General features: G+C 58.9%; 1 protein-coding gene across 5 annotated transcripts in view; it reads right to left on the reverse strand.

The window, feature by feature from the left end:
* The window catches only part of LOC115502058 (BTG3 associated nuclear protein), a 114,333-nt gene that overhangs the window by 37,109 nt on the left and 57,619 nt on the right, over positions 1 to 19,605 (reverse strand). For all 5 annotated transcript variants that reach the window (XM_030297234.2, XM_030297233.2, XM_030297232.2 and 2 more), the window contains 2 exons: positions 10,191 to 10,430; positions 1,330 to 1,497 (listed from right to left, as the gene is read on the reverse strand). In XM_030297234.2, the coding sequence (XP_030153094.1) occupies positions 1,330 to 1,497; positions 10,191 to 10,430 (408 nt within the window). The remainder of the gene's footprint in view (positions 1 to 1,329; positions 1,498 to 10,190; positions 10,431 to 19,605) is intronic.

The following is a 19,605-nucleotide window of genomic DNA, read 5'->3' on the forward strand; positions in this document are numbered from 1 at the left end:
ATGAAACAAGTCAGAACGCCACCACCACGCAGCAGGAATCACACCTGAGCAGGAGGCTAAGACCCCCCCGAGCCTCCGATCAGGGGGTCGGAAGCAGAGTTGGGGTCCCCCAGCCCACCCGCCCAACCACCCACCGGACTCAACACCTTCCACCCTCAAACATGGTCCCGGCCGGCCCGAGAGCACCCCCGCTGCCTGTCAGAAACTCGCGGCTCCGGGCCGCTGCCCGGGGGTCCTGAACCGGGGCCGTGCCGTCTCCACAGAGAAAGCCTCATCTTGCCCTTCCTCCTCGCTCCTTCGGGACAGACACCGAGCGCTAGCCACGGGCCAGCTCTGTGCTAGGTCCCTCGGACCCCAGGGAGAGGGCGGCCCACCCCGGGCCCGCCTGAAACCTACCTCCCTGAGTGTATGGCGTCCATGCCCGCCCGCCCGAGACCCACGGAGGCGGGCTGCCTCTTCAGGGGGCCACCGCTTCAGCACGTCGTACGGTCGCTACCTCCCTCGGTTCCCCAAACAGGATTCCTCGTTGTGCGAGAAGGGCCTAGATCCCTGGCTGGAAGGTCCCTCGATACTGCCGCTCAGAGAAGCACGGCTTGGGGGCACGACGTGTGTGGCCGCCCCTCGTCGTCAGGGATTGCTCGCAAGTCGCTACCGAGACAACGAGAGGGAAGCCGCTTCCCGAGGTCTGCTTCAGAAAGGCAAGACCCCGCAAGCATGCCGGGCCACCGGGTCTGTCGCCACAGTGCTGCGGAACGAGAATCCGGCTGACCCTGCCCGCACTGCCCTGGGGTCCTGACCCCGACCCCGATCGGGGCTGCGGTTCTACGAGCCGAGGCCAAGGGAGATGTGGTGGAGATTTTTTTAAAAGCTTTAAAAAAAGCAACACCGAAGTCACAGTGGCGTTCCTGGTGAACCTTCTACTTCGGAAAAGCCAGTCCTCCCACGATGCCCGAGGGGAAAATGTGGAATGTCCCCGTGCTCTTTCGGGGAAGTCTAACTCAGAGCGGCAGCGATGAGCACGACGACCCGGGCCGACCCCCGCCTCGTCCGCGCCCCCCACGCAGACACCAGCAAGGACAAGAAGCCAGCGGCGCGCTCAGTAACCTGGTGGAGGGAGGACAGGACACGGCGCTCGCCGCCAGACCCGGCCCCGTCCTGCCGCTCAGGGAACCCCACGCAGCACCCACGGCGGTCCTGAGATAACTCACCTGCAGGGCGTGCACGGAGCCGGGCTCCCCGTCGCTGCGCTGAGGGGGGCTGTGGGTGGCGCTGGCCCGCTCCCCCCGAGCCTCCCAGGGCGCACCACTCGGGACTCCGAACGGAGCGTACCTGAAGCGCCGTACGAAGACGAGGACGGCGTTCTCCTCGAGAAGCTCTTGACGGCCAGGCTCTGGCCTCGCTGTTTTCGCCGCCAGGCTGTCCGACATTTGGAGTCGATGCTCTGTTTGATTCGATACCAGTCAGACTCCGTGATCCCAAATTTATAGAAAAGGTGACCTGAAAGCACACACCCCGTGTTAAAGGACGGCGAGAAGAAGGCCACTCCTCACGTCCCGGCCGTGTGCGAGCCACACGAACACGGGACGGCGACACGTGGCCGGGGGCTGAGAGCCTCACCGGCAGGGACCCGTGACGTCACACATTCACGCGTTGACCGGTCCACGAGGCGGCCGGCTGGGTGCCGGGCCCCACGGGCCTCCAGGACGCCCGCGCTCAACCACGTCCACTCACACTCCACACACGGCACTCAGGGGCCTGAAGGTCGAGGTTAAAACCGAAGCCCACGACGCCCTGGAGCCGCGTCCGTAAGCACCAGCTCCCATCCGCCCGTGCCTCCGGGCCTGCGGCCGTCCCCCTTCTCCCCAGTCTCGGCTCAGACTCGACCTTAGCGGCCCTGCCCGGAACCAGCCGGTTGGACCCCGAGTCCCTCCCACCCGCACCCTGTCCGGCTGACACCTAGAGGACGGACACAGTTACTGTGTGTGCTGTGCCAAGAGCCCAGACCGCCCGGGCACACGGCAGATGCCCCGGCCCTGGTGGACTAAACGCAGTCACGATCCACCTGAAGACACTCTTCCGTCGCCGCCCGAGTCCGAGGCCGGCTTCTGTGACTCGCCGTGCCCTCCCTCTGCGCCCGGTCAGGAGGAAAACGCCCCGCGGGCACATCAGTCTTTATCCCCGAGAGCCCGCAGCCCCGCTCCCCGAGGCACATGCGGCCTTGCCCTGGTTCCTCTGGGCCCGGCGGGGCATCTTACTGACGCCCACACTCGTCAACCACTTACACCACAGAGCGCTCTCAGAACGTGACTGAACGGCACCGGAGTCCTCCCTCCCCCACAAGGAAACGGGGGATCCGGCGGGCCACTGAGGCGCAGGGGGCCGACAGAGACCCTCACTGGACCCTTGGCCTCTTCTCTGCCAAGACAACAGGAAGTCAGTCACCACCGTGGGAACCACAAGAAACGCTCTTCGACTGGATGACCTCCACTCGAGCGGCTCGCGGAACTTCGCCGACTCACAGGAAAACACGTGGATGAAATCCAAAACTTTCATAATAAAAAGACGGAGCTGAAAAACTTCCTGTTTTGACTGCTAGGAAGGCCGCGTTTACACTGTCCGCGGAGAGCGTGACGGCCGCCTGATCCCTAAGACCTCCTCCTGCCGAGACCACCGGCCAGACAATCGCAACAAAGGGAGTGCTCGTTTTCCTAAATTCACCGAAGTATCAAGTTTCTTTTCTCTCGGAAAGATGCGTCTTGACTTCACGAGCATGTGCTTAAGACCTCTGACTCTAAATACGACAACCAAAATTTCTGTCATCTAGATGAAAAGGCCTTGGGTTGAGGAGACACAGGATTTACAGGATCAGAAAGGAAAATAATCCAAGGAACTTCCAGCTGCATTTTGCAAGCCTCGTGCACAGAAGGAAATACACAAATGAGGCCCAACTCCTTGCTTGCTGATTTCCAGGTCACCTCTAAAATAGCCACAAATCATCGATCAATATTTACTGAGTGGCTGCCACGTGCCCCACGATGGCTTTAAGTTCAAGGGATTGACTCGGAACGTTCTGGGCTGGTTACCAACTTTGAGGTCACGGCAGAGCCGAGGACAGCGGTGCCGAGAGAGGGGAAACAGCAACCCAGCGCCATCAGAACGCCCTTCCCGGGACGCGCTTCAGTAAGAGGACCTAAATAAACCCCACCCTCCTGTCCCCACACCGGCACAGGCAGGGAGAAGCCTCCCGAATGCTGCTAGGAATTAACGACGTTGCCTGAAATTTTAAATACTTGGTAACAGACACGAACGTTTACGACACATATGAATGTGTGACGTTAACATTTAAGTTCCACTTTGTAAAAACCAATTTACCAGTTCAAAGCCTGGCTTACACCCCTTGAAGAAAAAACATACGTCTGTATAGTTACACAGCAGTCGTTTTTAAATTCTCCGGAAACCTCGCTGCATATTCCTGCCAACAGCACGTCCGGCAGCACCCATCCCGCGGCTGCCAGGAACGCCGTCGGGTCAGCAGCGCAGCCGGCTCCCCGCGGAGAGCACCGGGCACAGGGGGAAGGTGCGCCCCAAGGTGCCCACATGCAGGCTTCGGCTCTGCCCTCAGGGGGCTCGCGGAGGTGTCGGGGTGCAGCCTCAGACCGCTCTGTGCTGCCTGGAAATGCGGCTTTCTCCGACTTTCCCGAAAGCGCACCTGTCTTTTCGGACAGCACGGAGCACCGCAGTTTAACGAACGAACGGTGGAAGAGACGTCTTATGAGTGACAAAGAGGTTACTTTGAGAGGCGCCTGGGTGCGTCAGGTGGTTAAGTGTCGACTCCTGGTTTCGGCTCAGGTCACGATCTCACAGTTTGTGACACCGAGCCCCACGCTGGGCTCTGTGCTGACAGTTTGGAACCTGCTTGGGATTCTCTCTCACCCTCTCTCTGACCCTCCCTAGTGGGGGCTTTCTCTCTCTCTCTCCCCACACCCCCATAAATAAACACCTTTCACATGTGATGGTCACAAGAAAAACGCACAAAATTAGACAGTCAACACGCTAGCTTCGGAGCCTGTAGAACTGTCGGGAGTGAGAAGCTAACATCCGGGCCTCCCAGCACCCAGCCGGGGGGAGGAGAAACGGCCACATAACCCCCAGGAGCACCTCCCTGCCCTACACAGCACGCGAGGCCCCACCCACGGACACACAGGAGACCTCGGACAAAAGTGAGCAGCGACCCTGTGCAGGAGACGCGGCCACCTCCAGGCAGCTTCCGGTGCCTTCCCCAGCATATGGGGTCCCCAGGCAGCCGTGGGGGCTCATCTCCTCCGGAAGGCAAGCCACTTGTCCCCTCACCATCTTGGGGGAGAGAGCTCAGCAGGCAAACCCTCTCAGCTGCCCCCCAAAATTACGGTCCCTCTGAGCCTGCTTCTGCTGCTTCCCCGGCAGGCTGTCTGCTCACCCCCTCCCTCCCAAAGAGCTGAAGCTCCGTCACCATTAAGTGCCTTCCCACATCCCGGAACGCCCATCCCGACACTGGTGGTTCAAATCATAAAACCGCACTCCAGCTCTCCAACAATGAGCCCCACAGAGGGCTGAGACGCACTGTGGGAAAAAGAAACAGAGCTGGCGATCTCACGTCCTCGGTGGGTGGCATGGGGCTCATCAGCCACAGAGGAATGAAAACCACTATCGCTGCTCACGTAACCTCAAGTTCAAGGGGAAAGAACAGAAGACCGCGTGCCAGAAATTTATTTCTTAGAACTGGTCTTCACTTGACAGCGACTGACCCAGAAAAACAACAGAAATCTTTAGCCCCCGAGTGAGGAGGACAGGTCACCGCACCTCCCCCCAGACTGTGTGTTGTCCAGTGTCCAGGCCGCAGAGCCAGGCGAGCCCTGCTCCCCAGGCAGTGATGGCCCCGACTGAGGAGAAGCAGGGAAGGGAGGCTGAGGGCCTCCCCCAGGCCCTGTGTCCGGGCGACCTGTGAGCCAGGGCCCCGACTGTTCACCTTCTCACCTGTGCTCACCAAACCTGCCCCCCTCTGCACTCCCTCTGGCGCCTCGGCGTTACCAAACACACGTGCCGGGCACCCCCACAGAAGCCACGTAAGACACCGCGTTCGAGTATCAAGCTCCGGAGAACCCGAGCCCTGTGCCCCGTGAAGTGTCCTCCGAGATCCACGTCCTTCCCAGAACCTCAGAACGTGACCTCCCTTGGAAAGAAGGCCGGCGCAGGTGTGCTGGGATCCCACGGGACTGGTGTCCTGACAAGGAGAGGAGAGGAGCGCGTCCACGGGGAGGACACGAGCAGTGACAGGAGCCGTGCTGCCCCACGCTGCCAGCCGGCTCCAGAATCGCAGGCTTCCGGCCTCCGGGGCGGAGAGAAGGGGGGCTCCCTGCTGCTCTGAGCCCCCAGCGCGCGGCGCTCTGTGACTCTGTGACACCGCCCCGGGATGCCCCGAGCGCACCAGGGGAGCGCACCTCAGCTCACGCAGGTGGGCGCCAACCGGCTTCTGCGTCACGGCTGCGCGGTCACGAAACGCCACCCTCTACTGGCGCAGCTGCTGGGACGGATCCGGGGGCCGCCATCCCCTGTGAACACAGGGCTCTGGCGTGTGCCAAGTGGAGTTCAGACCACCTCCCGAGGGCTCGGGGGCCCCACGGGACCTCACCTCCACACCAGCAGGCTTCGCGATACCTTCAGAGGTCTGCGACTGTCCACCCGACGGGTGCTTTCGTCACGTTTCTAGCAACTCACGCGGGCGAGCGACTTGCTCCACCATACAGTCCAGGAGACGCTGGGTGATTCGCTGGGATGAACCGTAAGAACGAAAGCCGTATGTGCAAATCGAGGGGGAGAAGGCAACGGCTGGCGTTCTTAGCTGAGAGCCCCGCCCAAAAACGTTCCAGACGTTTACGGCTATAGTAACGTGCTGCCTGTACACACGGCACACGACCTACACGGCTAGCTTACCCGAGTCTGAGGGAGCCCTCCAATCCGTGGGAGCCCTAAAGCTGCACCCTGAAAAGCGTGTATTTCTCAGGGAGTATTTTAGGCACCGCTTCCCTCCCGAAAACGCACATTCCCTCGTTAGAAAAGCGGTTCTCAGACACACGGCCTATGGATGTTTCAGAATTCCTTTTCCCCAGAGAAAGTAAAGGGAGAAAACTACTTCTGTTGACAAACAAAAAGGGGAAACTCAGATGAGAATCCTCCCCGTGATGACTGCACTTGGCAGCAGCAGCTGTCGCGTTCTGGAAGCTGTGAGCGAGGCTCCCGGGTCTGCAGGAAGCTGAAAACAGAGGCGGGCACGACAAAGCCACCGAGCCACTCTCGCCACTCGGCCCTCAGCAGTCCGATCCACTGCTTCACCTGTTGTGTTCTGGTTCTTGTGCAACAATCTGAACCGGCCCAAAGCTAGAAAAAATCAACAACTACTTTTAACACCTCAAAATCACATCTAAAGGTTCCCACTGAGAGGGCCCCTCAGCCGGTGAACAGCTTCTCACAGGAAGTCCAGGACGGGCTGCGGGGAGACGACAACAACAGGGGCCTAGTGGGTGTAGATGGTGCCCCTGCCCCCTTGCGGGCTGCTGTCCGAGTACGCGTGACGGCGCACATGGGACTGGCTCAAAGCCATGCGGTCAACCCTCCGGAGTCCTGACTCAAACCCAGCCCGCCTGTGCCCCTTCAGCCCAGGACTGTGCCCCGGCCACTAGGGGCCGAGGGGAAAGCCCAGGCTTCGCGATGGGAGGAGCCGCAGGCAGGTGGGTGTGCAATGGGACTAGGCACCCCGCCCTCCCACCCAGCCACTCCTCGAGCTCCGCCCAGGCCCCCGACACCCCGCTTCCAAAGGAGGATGCCCACCCTCACCTGCTCCAGGCACGCGTGACGGAGCCGGGCTCTCACAAGGGCCACATCCCGCCTGCCCGCCCACAGCAAAGGCGCAGCCCGCCCCAGGGTCTGCAGGGCTCCGGGCCCCGGGCCCCGAGCCCGCGCCCCTCTTGCTCCTCTGGCTGGGAAGCTGAGAACGCAGGCTGCACGTGGTGGATGGGGCCACAAGCTCAGAGCCACGGTTAGATGGCTAGTTCCAGCCTAGTTCCAGGCGACTCCGCGCCTGCTCTCTCAACAGGCCTCATCGGAGGAGGGAGTCGGTGAGGGCAGGCCCCACGGCTCCGGGAAGGCTCCCTGTGGACGGTCTCTCACAACTGAGCGCAGGGGACTGTTTTCCTTTTGAAAAGCCACTCCTTCATTCTCTGCAAATCACATGTGAAAAAACAGCGAACACACGTAGTCGGGGTCAGGGACCCCTCCCACTTCACGGACACCCGCAGGCCGCCCCGGCCCGGGAAAGAAACGGGCCAAGTGTGGCTGCTGGCACAAAGCAGCTGTCTGTGGCGGCGCTCCGCCGGCCCCCGGACAGCCCGGCACCCCAGAACTCTTCCTCGGGTCTTCCTCGGGCCCCCACAGGAACACGCGGGTGGGCCGGTCTCCCGCTGAAACACTCACAGGCCCCCACCACCTGGCTTGGAAGCAAATACAACCACTGTGCTGGCAACTCAGAAGTTTCTGACGGTCAGTCGGTCCTCTGCTGCAGAGAAATCGGGCGATCTGACCTCCTGGGTCTCGGTTCAGCCAAGCCTTGCTCGCGTCTCCAGAATTCCTGGAGTCTGTCTGCCCCCCTCTGCTTCTACTGCCGCAACCTGGGCCGTACCCCCGTGTTAGTCTCTCAACACAGCCCCGCTACGACGCCGTCCTTCTTCAGTCTCCCTGAAGGTCACCCTGCTAGGCGCCCCCCCCCCCCCCCAGAGCAGTTTCACAACCCGCGCTACCGCGTGTCTCCGCGGTACCGGGCACCACAGGCACGGATGCCAGGTGCGGATGCGGGCACATTTCCATCCCCCAGGAGCTCACAAGGAGAGGCCGTCTGGGGCTGTGCTACCTTCTGGGAGAGGGCTTGGCTCGCCCGGCTGCCATGGGTGCATGTGGTACCACAGCTGGTGAGCGCAGGGGACGCCCCAACCTCCCGGGGGACGTGCCCTGAACCTGCGAGGCCAGGGGAAACGGACAGCTCCCGTGCTGAGCCCCTACCGCGCGGCAGATGCCAGCATCTCGCGCCTCCTGATGCCCCAGGAAGACAGCTCGGTTTCCCAGATGGTGGAGGGCTCATGGGAGAGCCCAGCTCCCACACACAGGAACAGAACCAGCCTGTCTGGCTGATGCAGCACGAACCCCCCCCCCCGCCCCCCCCACACACACACAGTCTCCCTGGGCACCAGCACACTGGCCCCACCGCCACGTGCTTCTGCTCCGGGCCCCACCACCCCCCCGGCTTCCCCACCACCTCCAGGGAACCTTCTCCAAACCTCTGCCTAATAACCTGCACGTCACGGCCTGCACACAGGGCGCCCGTACTCCTTGGACTGATGCTCCAAGGCGCGTCTCCGAATGAGAGGCAACCACCCTCCAGCCTCCGGTCCTAGGAGCCCTGTCGACTCCCCATGGGGAGAGCAGCCCCCCAACCGGAGGCCACTGTGCCCACGCAGCCCTGGGCCCGGTCCAGGCCACAGACGGAGCCTCTCCATCAGGGCTCCCCTTCCAAGCCCCTGACACACTGTCAGGGCCGTGGCCATTTACAAACACCTGACGGCCCGCAGAGCCATCGGGAATCGGGGACCACGGCTCCCTCACCTTCACAAACCCGCCACACAGGGCACTATGGGTCACGGGGTCACACACCACCCCACGGCGGCCTGTCGACATGCCAGCACGAGTCCTCGGGCTGCACACACACCACGTGCCCAGAGACCAGAGTGGCGCAGGCACACCGGAGGGTCCCAGCTGGCATCACGCTCCAGACTGGGGGCTGGCGGACGGTGGCAGCCCACCGCCTGCTGTCGAAAAATACCATTTTGTGGGAACACAGCCGGGCCTACTTGTTTTGTCAGTGGCCACTTCCAGGGCGGAGCGGTTCCAAGAGACCCCGCGGCCCACAGAGCCTGGCCCTCGGGAAAAGTCCGCCGCCGCCGACCGTGAACCGCTCTCGCCCCACCTCGGGGGCTGACGTCGGCTGGTTACATGAACGGCCTCTCGGAAGAGTACCAGGGAGGGTTCTCAGGATCCGTGACAGACACCCCTAGCGGGTCAGACAGGAGAGGCAGAAAGCGGAGGGCCAACAAATGGGGACACCATGGCGACGAGCCGCTGTAGTGTAAGAGGGACCTGGGTTCTGTTTCTTAGCGACTGCCAGGAAGATCTACAGTCAGGAGAAAATGCTCAGTTTTAATCTAAAGTATAAGAGAACAGGTAAAAACATACCTGCTATTCTTATAACAACTATGGAAAAAGTCTTTCTGTTTCTCTCTGTCCCCAACAGAAGGCTCATGGATCGACGTCAGAGAGTTTCCTGTGACAAAAACGACTCCTTCCTGGTGGGACAGCGCCCTTCCCTGGTCTGAGATAGTGAGTTCCAGGTAACTCACTCACTTCCCGCCCTTTGCTAGATGAGACTTAAACCTCACATTCAAGCACAGTGGCCCTCCAGAACCTGGGTCTCACACGCGGCTACCCAGCCTTTCTGTTAGAAGTCTCGTGTCTCGTGTCTTTCTGCTTCATTTCGTGTCTATATCATAAGCCACGTCAACGCGTCCCGGAGTCGGACGGGCCCTGTGGATCGGACGAGCCCAGGGGTGAGAGGCAAGCGGGTGCTGCCGATAAGGATATGGGTCACCCGCAGGGCCACTTGCACCCCTTAAATGTCACCAACGGTACACAGCGATCACTGACTTGAGCACGGGGCCCTCTTCAAAGAGGAGGCGCACCACACAGGCCGTGAGGATATCAGGACCAGCACCATGAGCTCCGCCGGCTACGGTCAGGAGGCCAGCCCATCAATAGCCCTCTTGGAAAGGGAAGAGGGAGACAGCGCCCTGCTCACGCCAGGGGGAAGCCAGGCAAAGGCCGCGGTCAGCAGAGAATGGGGAAGGCTCTGGCTTCCCACGGGCAGGCACCAGCGATGTTCACTAAAGGAGATGCTCCATCCGGAAGTTCCTCTCCCGGCTCCGCGACTAGTGCCGAGGCCAGCATCCTCTCGGGCCAACAGTGTGGGCCCAGACTCGGCCCCGAGATGCTACCTTATACGACCCGCCCTCGGCCAGACCCTTCCCGCGACCAGAGACAAAGGCCACACTTACACCGGATCCCGTAGATGGTGAGGGGGTCGAGCTGCTTCTTGCCGTGCTTGCCCTGGCCCGAGAGGTTGGACACGGCCTGCACCTCCCGGTGGAAGAGGTAGTCCAGCAGCGTCAGCGCCATCTTCTCGGCGGTGCGGCAGTTGGTGCTGATGTGGAGCATGTCGGACGGGATGATGGCACAGCGCACCCGCATCTCCGGGTTGTTCTCGTCGCCCAGCCAGGTGCCGTTGGGGTAGTCCTCTGGGAGAGACAGGACACAGTCTCACGTAAGCTCACGAGTCCAAAGCGCCCCGTGCTCAACTCAAACGCACTCGAGAAGGATCCTCCCCGGGGGCTGTTGGCAAACGGCTCTCCCAACTTCCAGAGCACGGCCAAGAGCCCCGGGGCGACCCCCAAGGTCACAAAGGAGAGGTGTGGACACCTACAGCTGACCAGAAACCAGTGCGTCGTTTCCAAAAGAGCCGCCGCGGTTTCCAGCGATCCATCTCGGAGACAAGATGTAACACTGCGACCCGTAAACACCCCACTGCCTTCCAGTCGGGCTTCCCTGGGGCCAGGCTGGCCCCACGACCTCAGTGAAAAGCACACAGAACGCAGAGCGCCGTGCACCGTCAGCCGGTCTGCAGCCGGGGAGACGGGGCTGCCCACAGCCCTCGTAAGTCTGGTGGCAGAAGGCCCCGCAGCGCCGGCCGAGGTGCCGCCCAGACCCGACACCTGGGTCTCAGTGTCCGGAAGCGGGGACACCAAACGAGCTCTAGCCTCCAACCGATTCCCTCCACAACTGCCGCAGGGGAGCTTCACCAGCGACTTCTAAACACCGTGCTTGTTTTCGGCCTGCTGGCGCCCGGAAGGACAGCAAGCAAGAGTGGTCCCGAGAGTGTTAGTATCAGGGGTCGGGAGGGGGGCTCCCTCGGGTTCCAGCAGCACGACAGCCACCTGGAGCCCACCGGCCTCTGGGGCGACAAGAACCCACGCACAGACCTGGAAGTGCTCTGAGAAGAAGCCGTGTGGAAGCCAGGCACGCCCCACGTAAGAAAACGGATCCGCTGCCCTGCACCGCGGGGGAGGCAGCCGGCCAGCTCGGGGGGGGACAAGGGGATCCAGGGCTGCGCAGACCCGCCCGTACTCTCCTCACTGCGGAGCCCTTCTGTGAGGGCTCGGGGCTCCCCTGTCCTGTTCTGTGGACCTCCCCCACCCCCACCCCTCTCCCTTCCCACCTTTGACCTCCCAGCAGTGAAGCTGGAAGTCTATCACTGGAGAGCACCTTCCCCTGACCTCCTATTCAGAGGACTGTGACCTTTTTCCTCTCCTTATGGAAACTTCGTTCCCTGACACACGTGCTTTCCTTAACCCTGAAAACTGCGCCATTCGTGATCTTAAAATCTCAAAAGTACCGTTTTACGTAACGAAAAGCCCCGAGTCTCGCTTGACTGCAGGAGCAGGGCACACAGGAGGGACGGGGTGTGGTGCCTGGGGAGCTGCAGGTCTCTGGGACCCGGGTAGCCAAGGGGCCGCGTGCGCTGCTGACACCTGACCTCTGACCCCAGCAGACCCGACACCCTTGACCAGGTCTGGAGAGAGGCACCGCTCCACATGGTGTCAAACGCTCTGGATTCGTTAGCTCTTCCAGGTCTCCCCACACCCAGGCTGGCTACCCCGGCGAGCCGCCCAGTCTTCTCTCTGGCCACCTCGCCCTCGAGAGAGCTCTGCGAGGAAGGGCTCCAGGACCAGCAGACGACGGAGCTCCCGGCCTCTCGTGCAAGCAACTCGTCTGTGCCTCTGCAAACTGAAAATCGTTACAAGCCCCAGACTTGGGCTTTCTCAAGGGTGATGTGACACGCAAACGCCCAGAGCTCAGCGTTCACGCAGGGGAAGGCCGGCCACCGCGATGGCGGGGAGACAGGCCCACGGCTCAGGGAGAGAGAAGGGGGCGGGCAGTGGGGTGGCTAGCGCCCCTCCCGTCCGGAAGGGGAAACCTCACCCCCGGCGGTGTGCCAGATGCAGATCAGATCCAGCTCCCCCCGGGACCCGGGGAGGACACGGTGGGGCAGAGACCAGGCTCTCGGCCAGGCTGGCTTCCGAGCCAGACCCTTAGAAGGGGCGTTGGCTTTGCTCAGGCACAGATTCCTTCCAGTCGTTGCAGGAGTGACCTAGACTGCGTGTGAAAGGGCGCCCTGACTGTCAAACTTCAACTCAAAGGAGCCTCAACCTCTGGCAGAAGGAAGCTCCGCTTATGATCAGAACTGCCGGGAAACCTGACGGCTTTCCAGACCAGCTCTTCTGATGCTGACACGGAAGCTAGCTGAGGTGTGGGAGAGAGCCCCTGCATCAACAGGCCACCGTGGGACGGCAGGGGCGTTTACAGGGAGAGCCGCAACCTCCCTCTGGGAGCCTGGGACAGAAGAGGGACACCAGCTTTCTGACAAGCGGGCCGTAAGTCACGTCGCAGCCACGGTTATCGCTGCTTCAACACTTCTCACGAGCTTTATTTTGAAATGTCCCAATGTTTACATTCCGACCTCCCCGAAACAGAAAACGTCCCCATGAAGGGCAACCAGCCCGGCCCTGCTTTGCCAAAAGCCTGGAGCAGAGCGAGTAGAGAGCCCGTCTGTGACCCATGCCTCCACCCTGCCCCTTTGCAGGAGCCTCTCCCGGCTGAGCTCCTGAACCCGGAGGTGTGCATCAGCACCAGGCGAGGCTCAGCAACCCTGTCGAGATGCCCACGTCACCACCGGGGGCCGAGTGGCGGCAGGAGCACCACTTAGGGTGGCTGAGGCGAGGCTCCTGGCTTTAGCGAAGGGCAGAAAACAAATCACCGATCTTGGCCGCTGGAACTGAGAATAAGCGATGAGTGGCCAGCGTCATCTCTCAGAGACACCAGCGGTTTACGAGGGAGCAGAGCCGTGGGCACATGCTCGGCAGATGCACGTTTGTGAGCATCACTCAGTAGCTACTACCACACTCGGCCCGCGTACAGCAAGAGAGGCTGGCACGTGATCTACACGCAGATGGACGGGACTCGCGGGGCAGTCTCGAGGTCGTATCGGAGATGCCACGAAGGCTCGAACGTCTAGGGTATTTACATCTAAAAATCCCTACTGGGCAACTCCACGCCTGGCACGGGGTCTCATGGTCGGTATCGAAACCCCCAGTGAACCCAGTTGCGATTACACCACAGAGTGGAAGGACTTCCCTCCACCTGAAGCAGTCAGGTCAAGGCACAAAGCAAGCAGGGGAAGGAGAGAGGGAGAACAGAGATGGGGGAGTGACCCGACGTTGCTGAGAACTGACAGACAGGGGACACTGGGAGTGGACGGGATGACAGAAGGACCCCTTTGGCCACTGATGAGGTTACTCGCCAGCTCAAGAACACGTCTCAGTACAGGAACTACCGTGTTGAAACCTTTCGGGGCACCTCGGTGGTTCAGTCAGTTTAGCGTCGAACTTGCTTCCGGCTCAGGTCACACCTCATGGTTTGTGAGTTCAAGCCTGATATCGAGCCATGCGCTGACAGCGCAGAGCCTGCTTGGGATCCTCTCTCTCCCCCTCTCTCTGTTCCTTCCTGGCTCCTGCGGGCTTGCGCGCTGCTCTCTCTCTCTCAAAATAAGCTTAAAACAAAGAAACCTTCCGCGCTGCAAGCCCTTGCTGCTGACTTAACTGTGAATACCGTCAAACCCAAGGTGACTGACGTCTAATGACATCTTTGTTGGACCTGAGTGTTTGAACAGGAGGACCCCTGTGAGCCCACAGGGAAGGGTGGCAGCATCCTGAGCCATGAGGGGCACAGAGCCACGCCACACCTGCCTCCCCGACCACCACAGACACCCCCCGTGGGCTGGCACAAGCAAGGCTGCCCAAGATTGCTGCAGCCTTTCTCGGGAACGGGTAACGTGACTGTGCTGAGCAAGCACCCCATGTTTACGTAATGTTGTCAGAGCAACGTAAACACTGGACAAGGGCTCAGGGCTGTCTTCCCAACAGTCACCCACATCTCGTCGGGCTGATACCAAGACCGCATGCCTGGGACGCGCAGGACGTGACTCAGTCAAGGACGAGCAGCTCAGGTCTCTGCAAATACCCCCTGAACCGCAGCACTCACTCCAGCCCTGAGAACCAGCTTCCTTCCAGGCCGCCCTGCGCACCCAGCCCGCCCCTCGGTCCCCACCTCAGGGGAGTGTCTTCCTCCACCAGAGCCGTGCCATCTACGCCGTGAGGCCTCCCACCGGCGCCACGGCCCCACGAATCAGAAGCCCCTTAGCACGGGGCCTCCGACACCTGCCCGCCTGTGCCAAGACCACCTCACCTCGTCCAAACCCTGTACTCTGGCCCTGGCGCTGAAACAGTGTCATGCAAAAGACCATTCTTCCAGACGGCACCCAACTGGACAGCCTCGTGGTTCCAGAACAACAAAGAAAAACACCAACAAACCGACACTGTGACAAACGTGTAAATCAAGTATTTTCAAAAAGATTCCAACTCTCCGAAGGCAAGACGTGATGCTAAATGAGAGAACAAAGTTACACATCAAAGCTATGCCTCATCTTTTTCACGTCAGACATGATTAATCGTAAGACTAATTCGTCAGCAATGAGTCTGTCCTCAGCGACTGGCCTCTGCTAAGAGCGCCACAGAAGAGAACACTGAAGGGCACGTCCTCAGCCGAGGACGCCAACGCCACCAGGAGAATCGCGATGCTGGGACAACGGCCAGGGTGGACGCGGGGGGCGGGCGGTCTCCTCACCAGGCCCTCACAGGAAGTTGGCTTCCGTTCTAGCAAGGGCTCCCCACTCCCTGCTGACGCCTATCAGCAAAAACACCTGTCCTCCGTGCCAAGCACATGGGCTTCTGGAAATGCTACCAGAATACTCTGGAGGATGAAAGATGTCAGTTTAAATTCCTCTAGAAAACAGTTTTGAGGGTCCTCAAAAAATTAAAAAGAGAACTGCCCTACGACCTAGCAATTGCACGACTAGGCATTTATTCAAGGGATACAGGTGTGCTGATTCGAAGGGGCACATGCACCCCAATGTTTACAGCAGCACTATCGACAACAGCCAAAGTATGGAAAGAGCCCAAATGTCCATCGGCAGATGAATGGGTAAAGAAGATGCGGTTTACGTATACGATGGAGTATTACCTGGCAATCGAAAAGAAGGAAATCTTGCCATTTGCAACTATGTGGATGGAAGTGGAGGGTATCATGCTAAGTGAAATTAGTCAAAGACAAATATCATAGGACTTCATTCACATGAGGACTTTAAGAGACAAAACAGATGAACATAAGGGAAGGCAAGCAAAAACAATACAAAAACAGGGAGGGGGACAAACCATAAGATACTTAAATACAGAGAAGAAACAGAAGGTTGCTGGAGGGGCTGTGGGAGGGGGGATGGGCTAAATGGGTGAGGGGCATTAAGGACTTGGGGGAAGCACTGGGTGTTACACATGGGGGATGATCACTGGAATCTACTGCCGAAATCACTGTTGCACCATATGCTAACCGACCTGGATGTAAATTTAAAAAGTAATTAAAAAAATAAAAAACCATAAAAAAATAAAGATACGTACCAAGAATATTATTAAGGTTTAGCATTCAAAAAAAATCCTACAGTATTATTTCAAGAAATGACGCTTCCCCCCCCCAAAAGTAAATTACTCTAAAAAATGAGTTTCCCTTACCCCCCACCCTCCTATCACTCCTGAAAATAACAGTTTAAATTTCCTGCATAACACAGGAAATTACCCAGAAACTTTATTCCAATCAAACGTCTCAAAAATTCTTAGAAGGCATTTTACGACCTATTTACAAACTATTCACCCCTAACTTCACCAGGCACTCTGTGAGTCCCAGGCACGTGGTCTCTAGAGCAAGAAGTCAAGCACAGTGGACAAGAACTACAGCCCAAGTCACGCTGCCCAACACAGAAATGACAAATCACTGCCACGGAAGCAGGGGACCCACCCCAGTGGGAGAAAGGACCCCCGGGCTCCACCGTCACCATCTGTGGTCGTCGGGGCGTTGGGCAGCACCTCCAGGACCCCCGGCAAGAAGAGAGGACACCGGAGACGCTCCGGCCCCCCGCCTCCACAGGGTCATACCGGCCGACCAGCTGGTTTAGTTTCGCCCCCTCTTGGAAACACTCAGCCCTAACCCACTTCCAATGCGGGAGCGAGAACACGGTCTGGACTCCAGCTTCTCGCCAGGACAATGAATCAGGTCCTTCAAATGGAAGACAAGATGAAACGTCCTTTCACATAAATATCTGAGAAATTTACCTTTTAACGATCCATAGAGGACTTAGTTTACCAAAACAGCTTGGTCAGTTTGGGCATCGGTAACAATAGAAAGGTTCTGCTGGCTTTATTTAAAAACTAGCAGATTATGAGAAAAAGAAACTTGCCTTCTATTCCAATCATTTAAATTCTCAATGCAATTAGCTGGCACTTCTGCAAAGTCTAACGTAATGAAAAACTGAGCAGTAACTTGAATTTTCTTGCCATTAAAACACTTGAATACAAATGTTTGTTCTGAGGTCTACTTGAGCCCCAGGAAGGCGAACAGAAGAAAGCACCAAGCCGCGAGCGGCTGCCACATTCTCACGACAGTACAGGTTCAACGGAGAGAAAAGGGCCACCTGGCGTCATGCTCCCTCTCAATACTTGCTGGCACATGAGTGCACAGACGCGCCCGACCAGGACACGCACTCCCCTCCAGTGACGGCAGTGAGCCTTGCCAAACTCACTGCGTGCCCAGGGCCCAGGCCTGAACACGCTCTCTCCCCGGATGGCACCGACCCAGCACTCACGCGAGCCGGGACTTCACGCGGCCAACTGCAGCTCGGGCGCTCTCTGCTCAGGGCGTCACCGCCAACATCTGTGTGTGACCGCAAAGTGGCAGGGGCGGGGAAAGTGGTTACCAGCCACTCCAAACGCCGTCTCGCTCCAACCAACCCTAACTCACCACCTCACCTGTTTCCAAAGACAAGCGGTTCTGCCCGTCCTGCCTGCCAGCCACGAAAAACGTCTCAGTCATGGAGTCCCGTGTGTCTGCAGCACCATGGAGAGAAGGGCAAGGGAGTGGGTGCCCGCCTCCTGTGAACGTGCTGCTGGGGCACGCTTGTGGGTCCCGGTGATGCTCCCAGAGGCCCGACACCCTCGGGGAGGGCTGCCCGTAGCCGTGGGCATCTGTTGGCTGTGACTGAGACGCCACATAATCGCTTCTCTGTCATCGTGAGAAGTGACGCTACCCCGAGGACAGTGAACAAACAAAAGAAGGCAACACTCCGTGACTCAGTAGGGGCCCCAGGGTTTCTCAGAAACACGGGACACGGTCACAGCAAATCTCACATCAACTTCATTCAAAGTCAGCCTCCACCATCTCCGGACAAGACTTCAGGGAACAGACTGCTAGTCGTGACTGGTGTCAGGCTGTATTTTCCACCTCGACCAAAAAGTAACTTTCATCTGGCTTCTGTTAAGGCCTGCAAATTTAATGAATTTCAAAAGCAACGTACTGCGTACAACGGAAGACACGGCTCCGAACAGGAATGGCACCACAGGGTGAATCCCTCAGAGGCTCCAGGAGCCCGGCACTCACACGTCTCCTGTGGCCCTCACTGCCCAGCACACCCGACTCGCCGCGTCCCCGTCCCGAGCCAGACACTTCCTGGAGCAAACATCATCAGCCTCTGGCGTGAGGACAAGCCCAGTAAGGTCTGCTGCTTTTAAAACTGACCGATGGCGTGCGGCTTTCTCCACGCTGCCGCGTGGAGCAGGGGTGGCGAGGACAGGGTGGCCCGGCCCGCAGGCTCTGGCCGTGCTCATCGAGAGCAGCCCCGGTGAGCCGACCAAGGCTTTCCAAGACGTGCCCGGCCGGGCCGGCCTCCCAGCACTGACTCACTCACGATACAACTTGGCACCGACTTCTAAATCCTTGAAATTCAGGTGCTTACGCTCCGACTGTGCCTCTTATTCACATGCGTCACCCTCAAAGAGCGCTGAGGACACTCTGACCTGCGACCGACCCACGAGAACGGACGACCCGCCTGCCATTCTGGCGTTAGACACAGTTGACTTTGCACCCGTTGCCCGAACAACCATGCTCATTTGGGAGCGATGTGACGTCTGTGAGCTACAAACAGATTGATAATTGGGGGTTTTCAAAGAGGCGACTCAAGAGGACTGAGGTACACACAGGATACTACGGAAAAGGGACAAAACCAACGGTCTCCGGCACCGGAGCCACTGTGAGCGCGTCGCACAGAAACCACACGAGCACATCGCCGACTGGACGGCAAGGCTGCCGGCTCGGGCCAGGTTGCCCCACTCAGCACGAGTCGTCACGAGCTCGCCCGTGACCACCACGGCGGAGACCAAGGACGCCTCGGTCCTTTGCCACCGAAGAGTGGGAACCACCGGGCACAGACACGGTGTCTCCGGGAGGCGTCACGCACTGCCCGTTCTGGAACGCGGGGCGAGGTGCTGCAACGGCCTCCCGGCGCGGCCCGTCCGCCACGGTCTGCCACGCCCGAGGACGCACCGGCATCCTTAACGCCGGTCGGTCCTCGTTAACCTCGCCGGGATCGGTCGCCAACCTGTCTGTGATCCCGCTCTTGTGGGAGCCCACTTACGACGGCCGATATGCTGGCTTTTAGTGTTATGACCTCATGAAGAATTTGTTTCAAAAAAGTTTCTGTAAAATAAATTATGTAAACAGATCCTCGAGAAACACTCCCGGCTACACTTCCTTCTTCACACATGCAGGCTGATGTTCTGTGAACACGGCAATCTGCACCCGTCGTATTTCACGGCCCCTGGAGCCGTCCCCTTCCTGGCGCCGTGACTGACGACCTTTCCCAAATGAACCGCTCCCGCCAGATGTTACCCTGCTGCCCCCCACCGAGTACATCCCAGAGATTTACCACGTAAGTCATGTTCCCGACCGGGCTTTGGAACATTCATGAGGCCAATTTCCAACAATAATCCAATTATAACTCAAGTACCATCCCTCCCCATTAAAGCTGAGTACCCAACATCTTATGAGAAGGATTACTCAAGTTTTTTAAGAATTCTCAAGTGCAAAGACAGCTAGAATTTAGACTCTTTGTTAAGAAGTCACTAAATCTGGGGCGCCTGGGTGGCTCAGTCAGTTCAACATTCCACTTCGGCTTAGGTCATGATCTCACGGCTTGTGAGTTCGAGACCCGCGACGGGCTCTGTGCCGACAGCTCGGAGCCTGGAGCCTGGAGCCTGCTTCGGATTCCGTGTCTCCCTCTCTCTCTGCCCCTCCCCCACTCACGCTGCATCTCTCTTTCTCTCTCTCTCAAAAAATAAATAAATAAATAAACATTAAAAATTAAAAAAAAAAAAATCACTAAGTCTCTTCGTTGATTTTAACACATTCCATTGTTGGTCC

Source organism: Lynx canadensis, chromosome E2 (assembly GCF_007474595.2).
Source record: "Lynx canadensis isolate LIC74 chromosome E2, mLynCan4.pri.v2, whole genome shotgun sequence".
Taxonomy (NCBI): Eukaryota; Metazoa; Chordata; class Mammalia; order Carnivora; family Felidae; genus Lynx; species Lynx canadensis.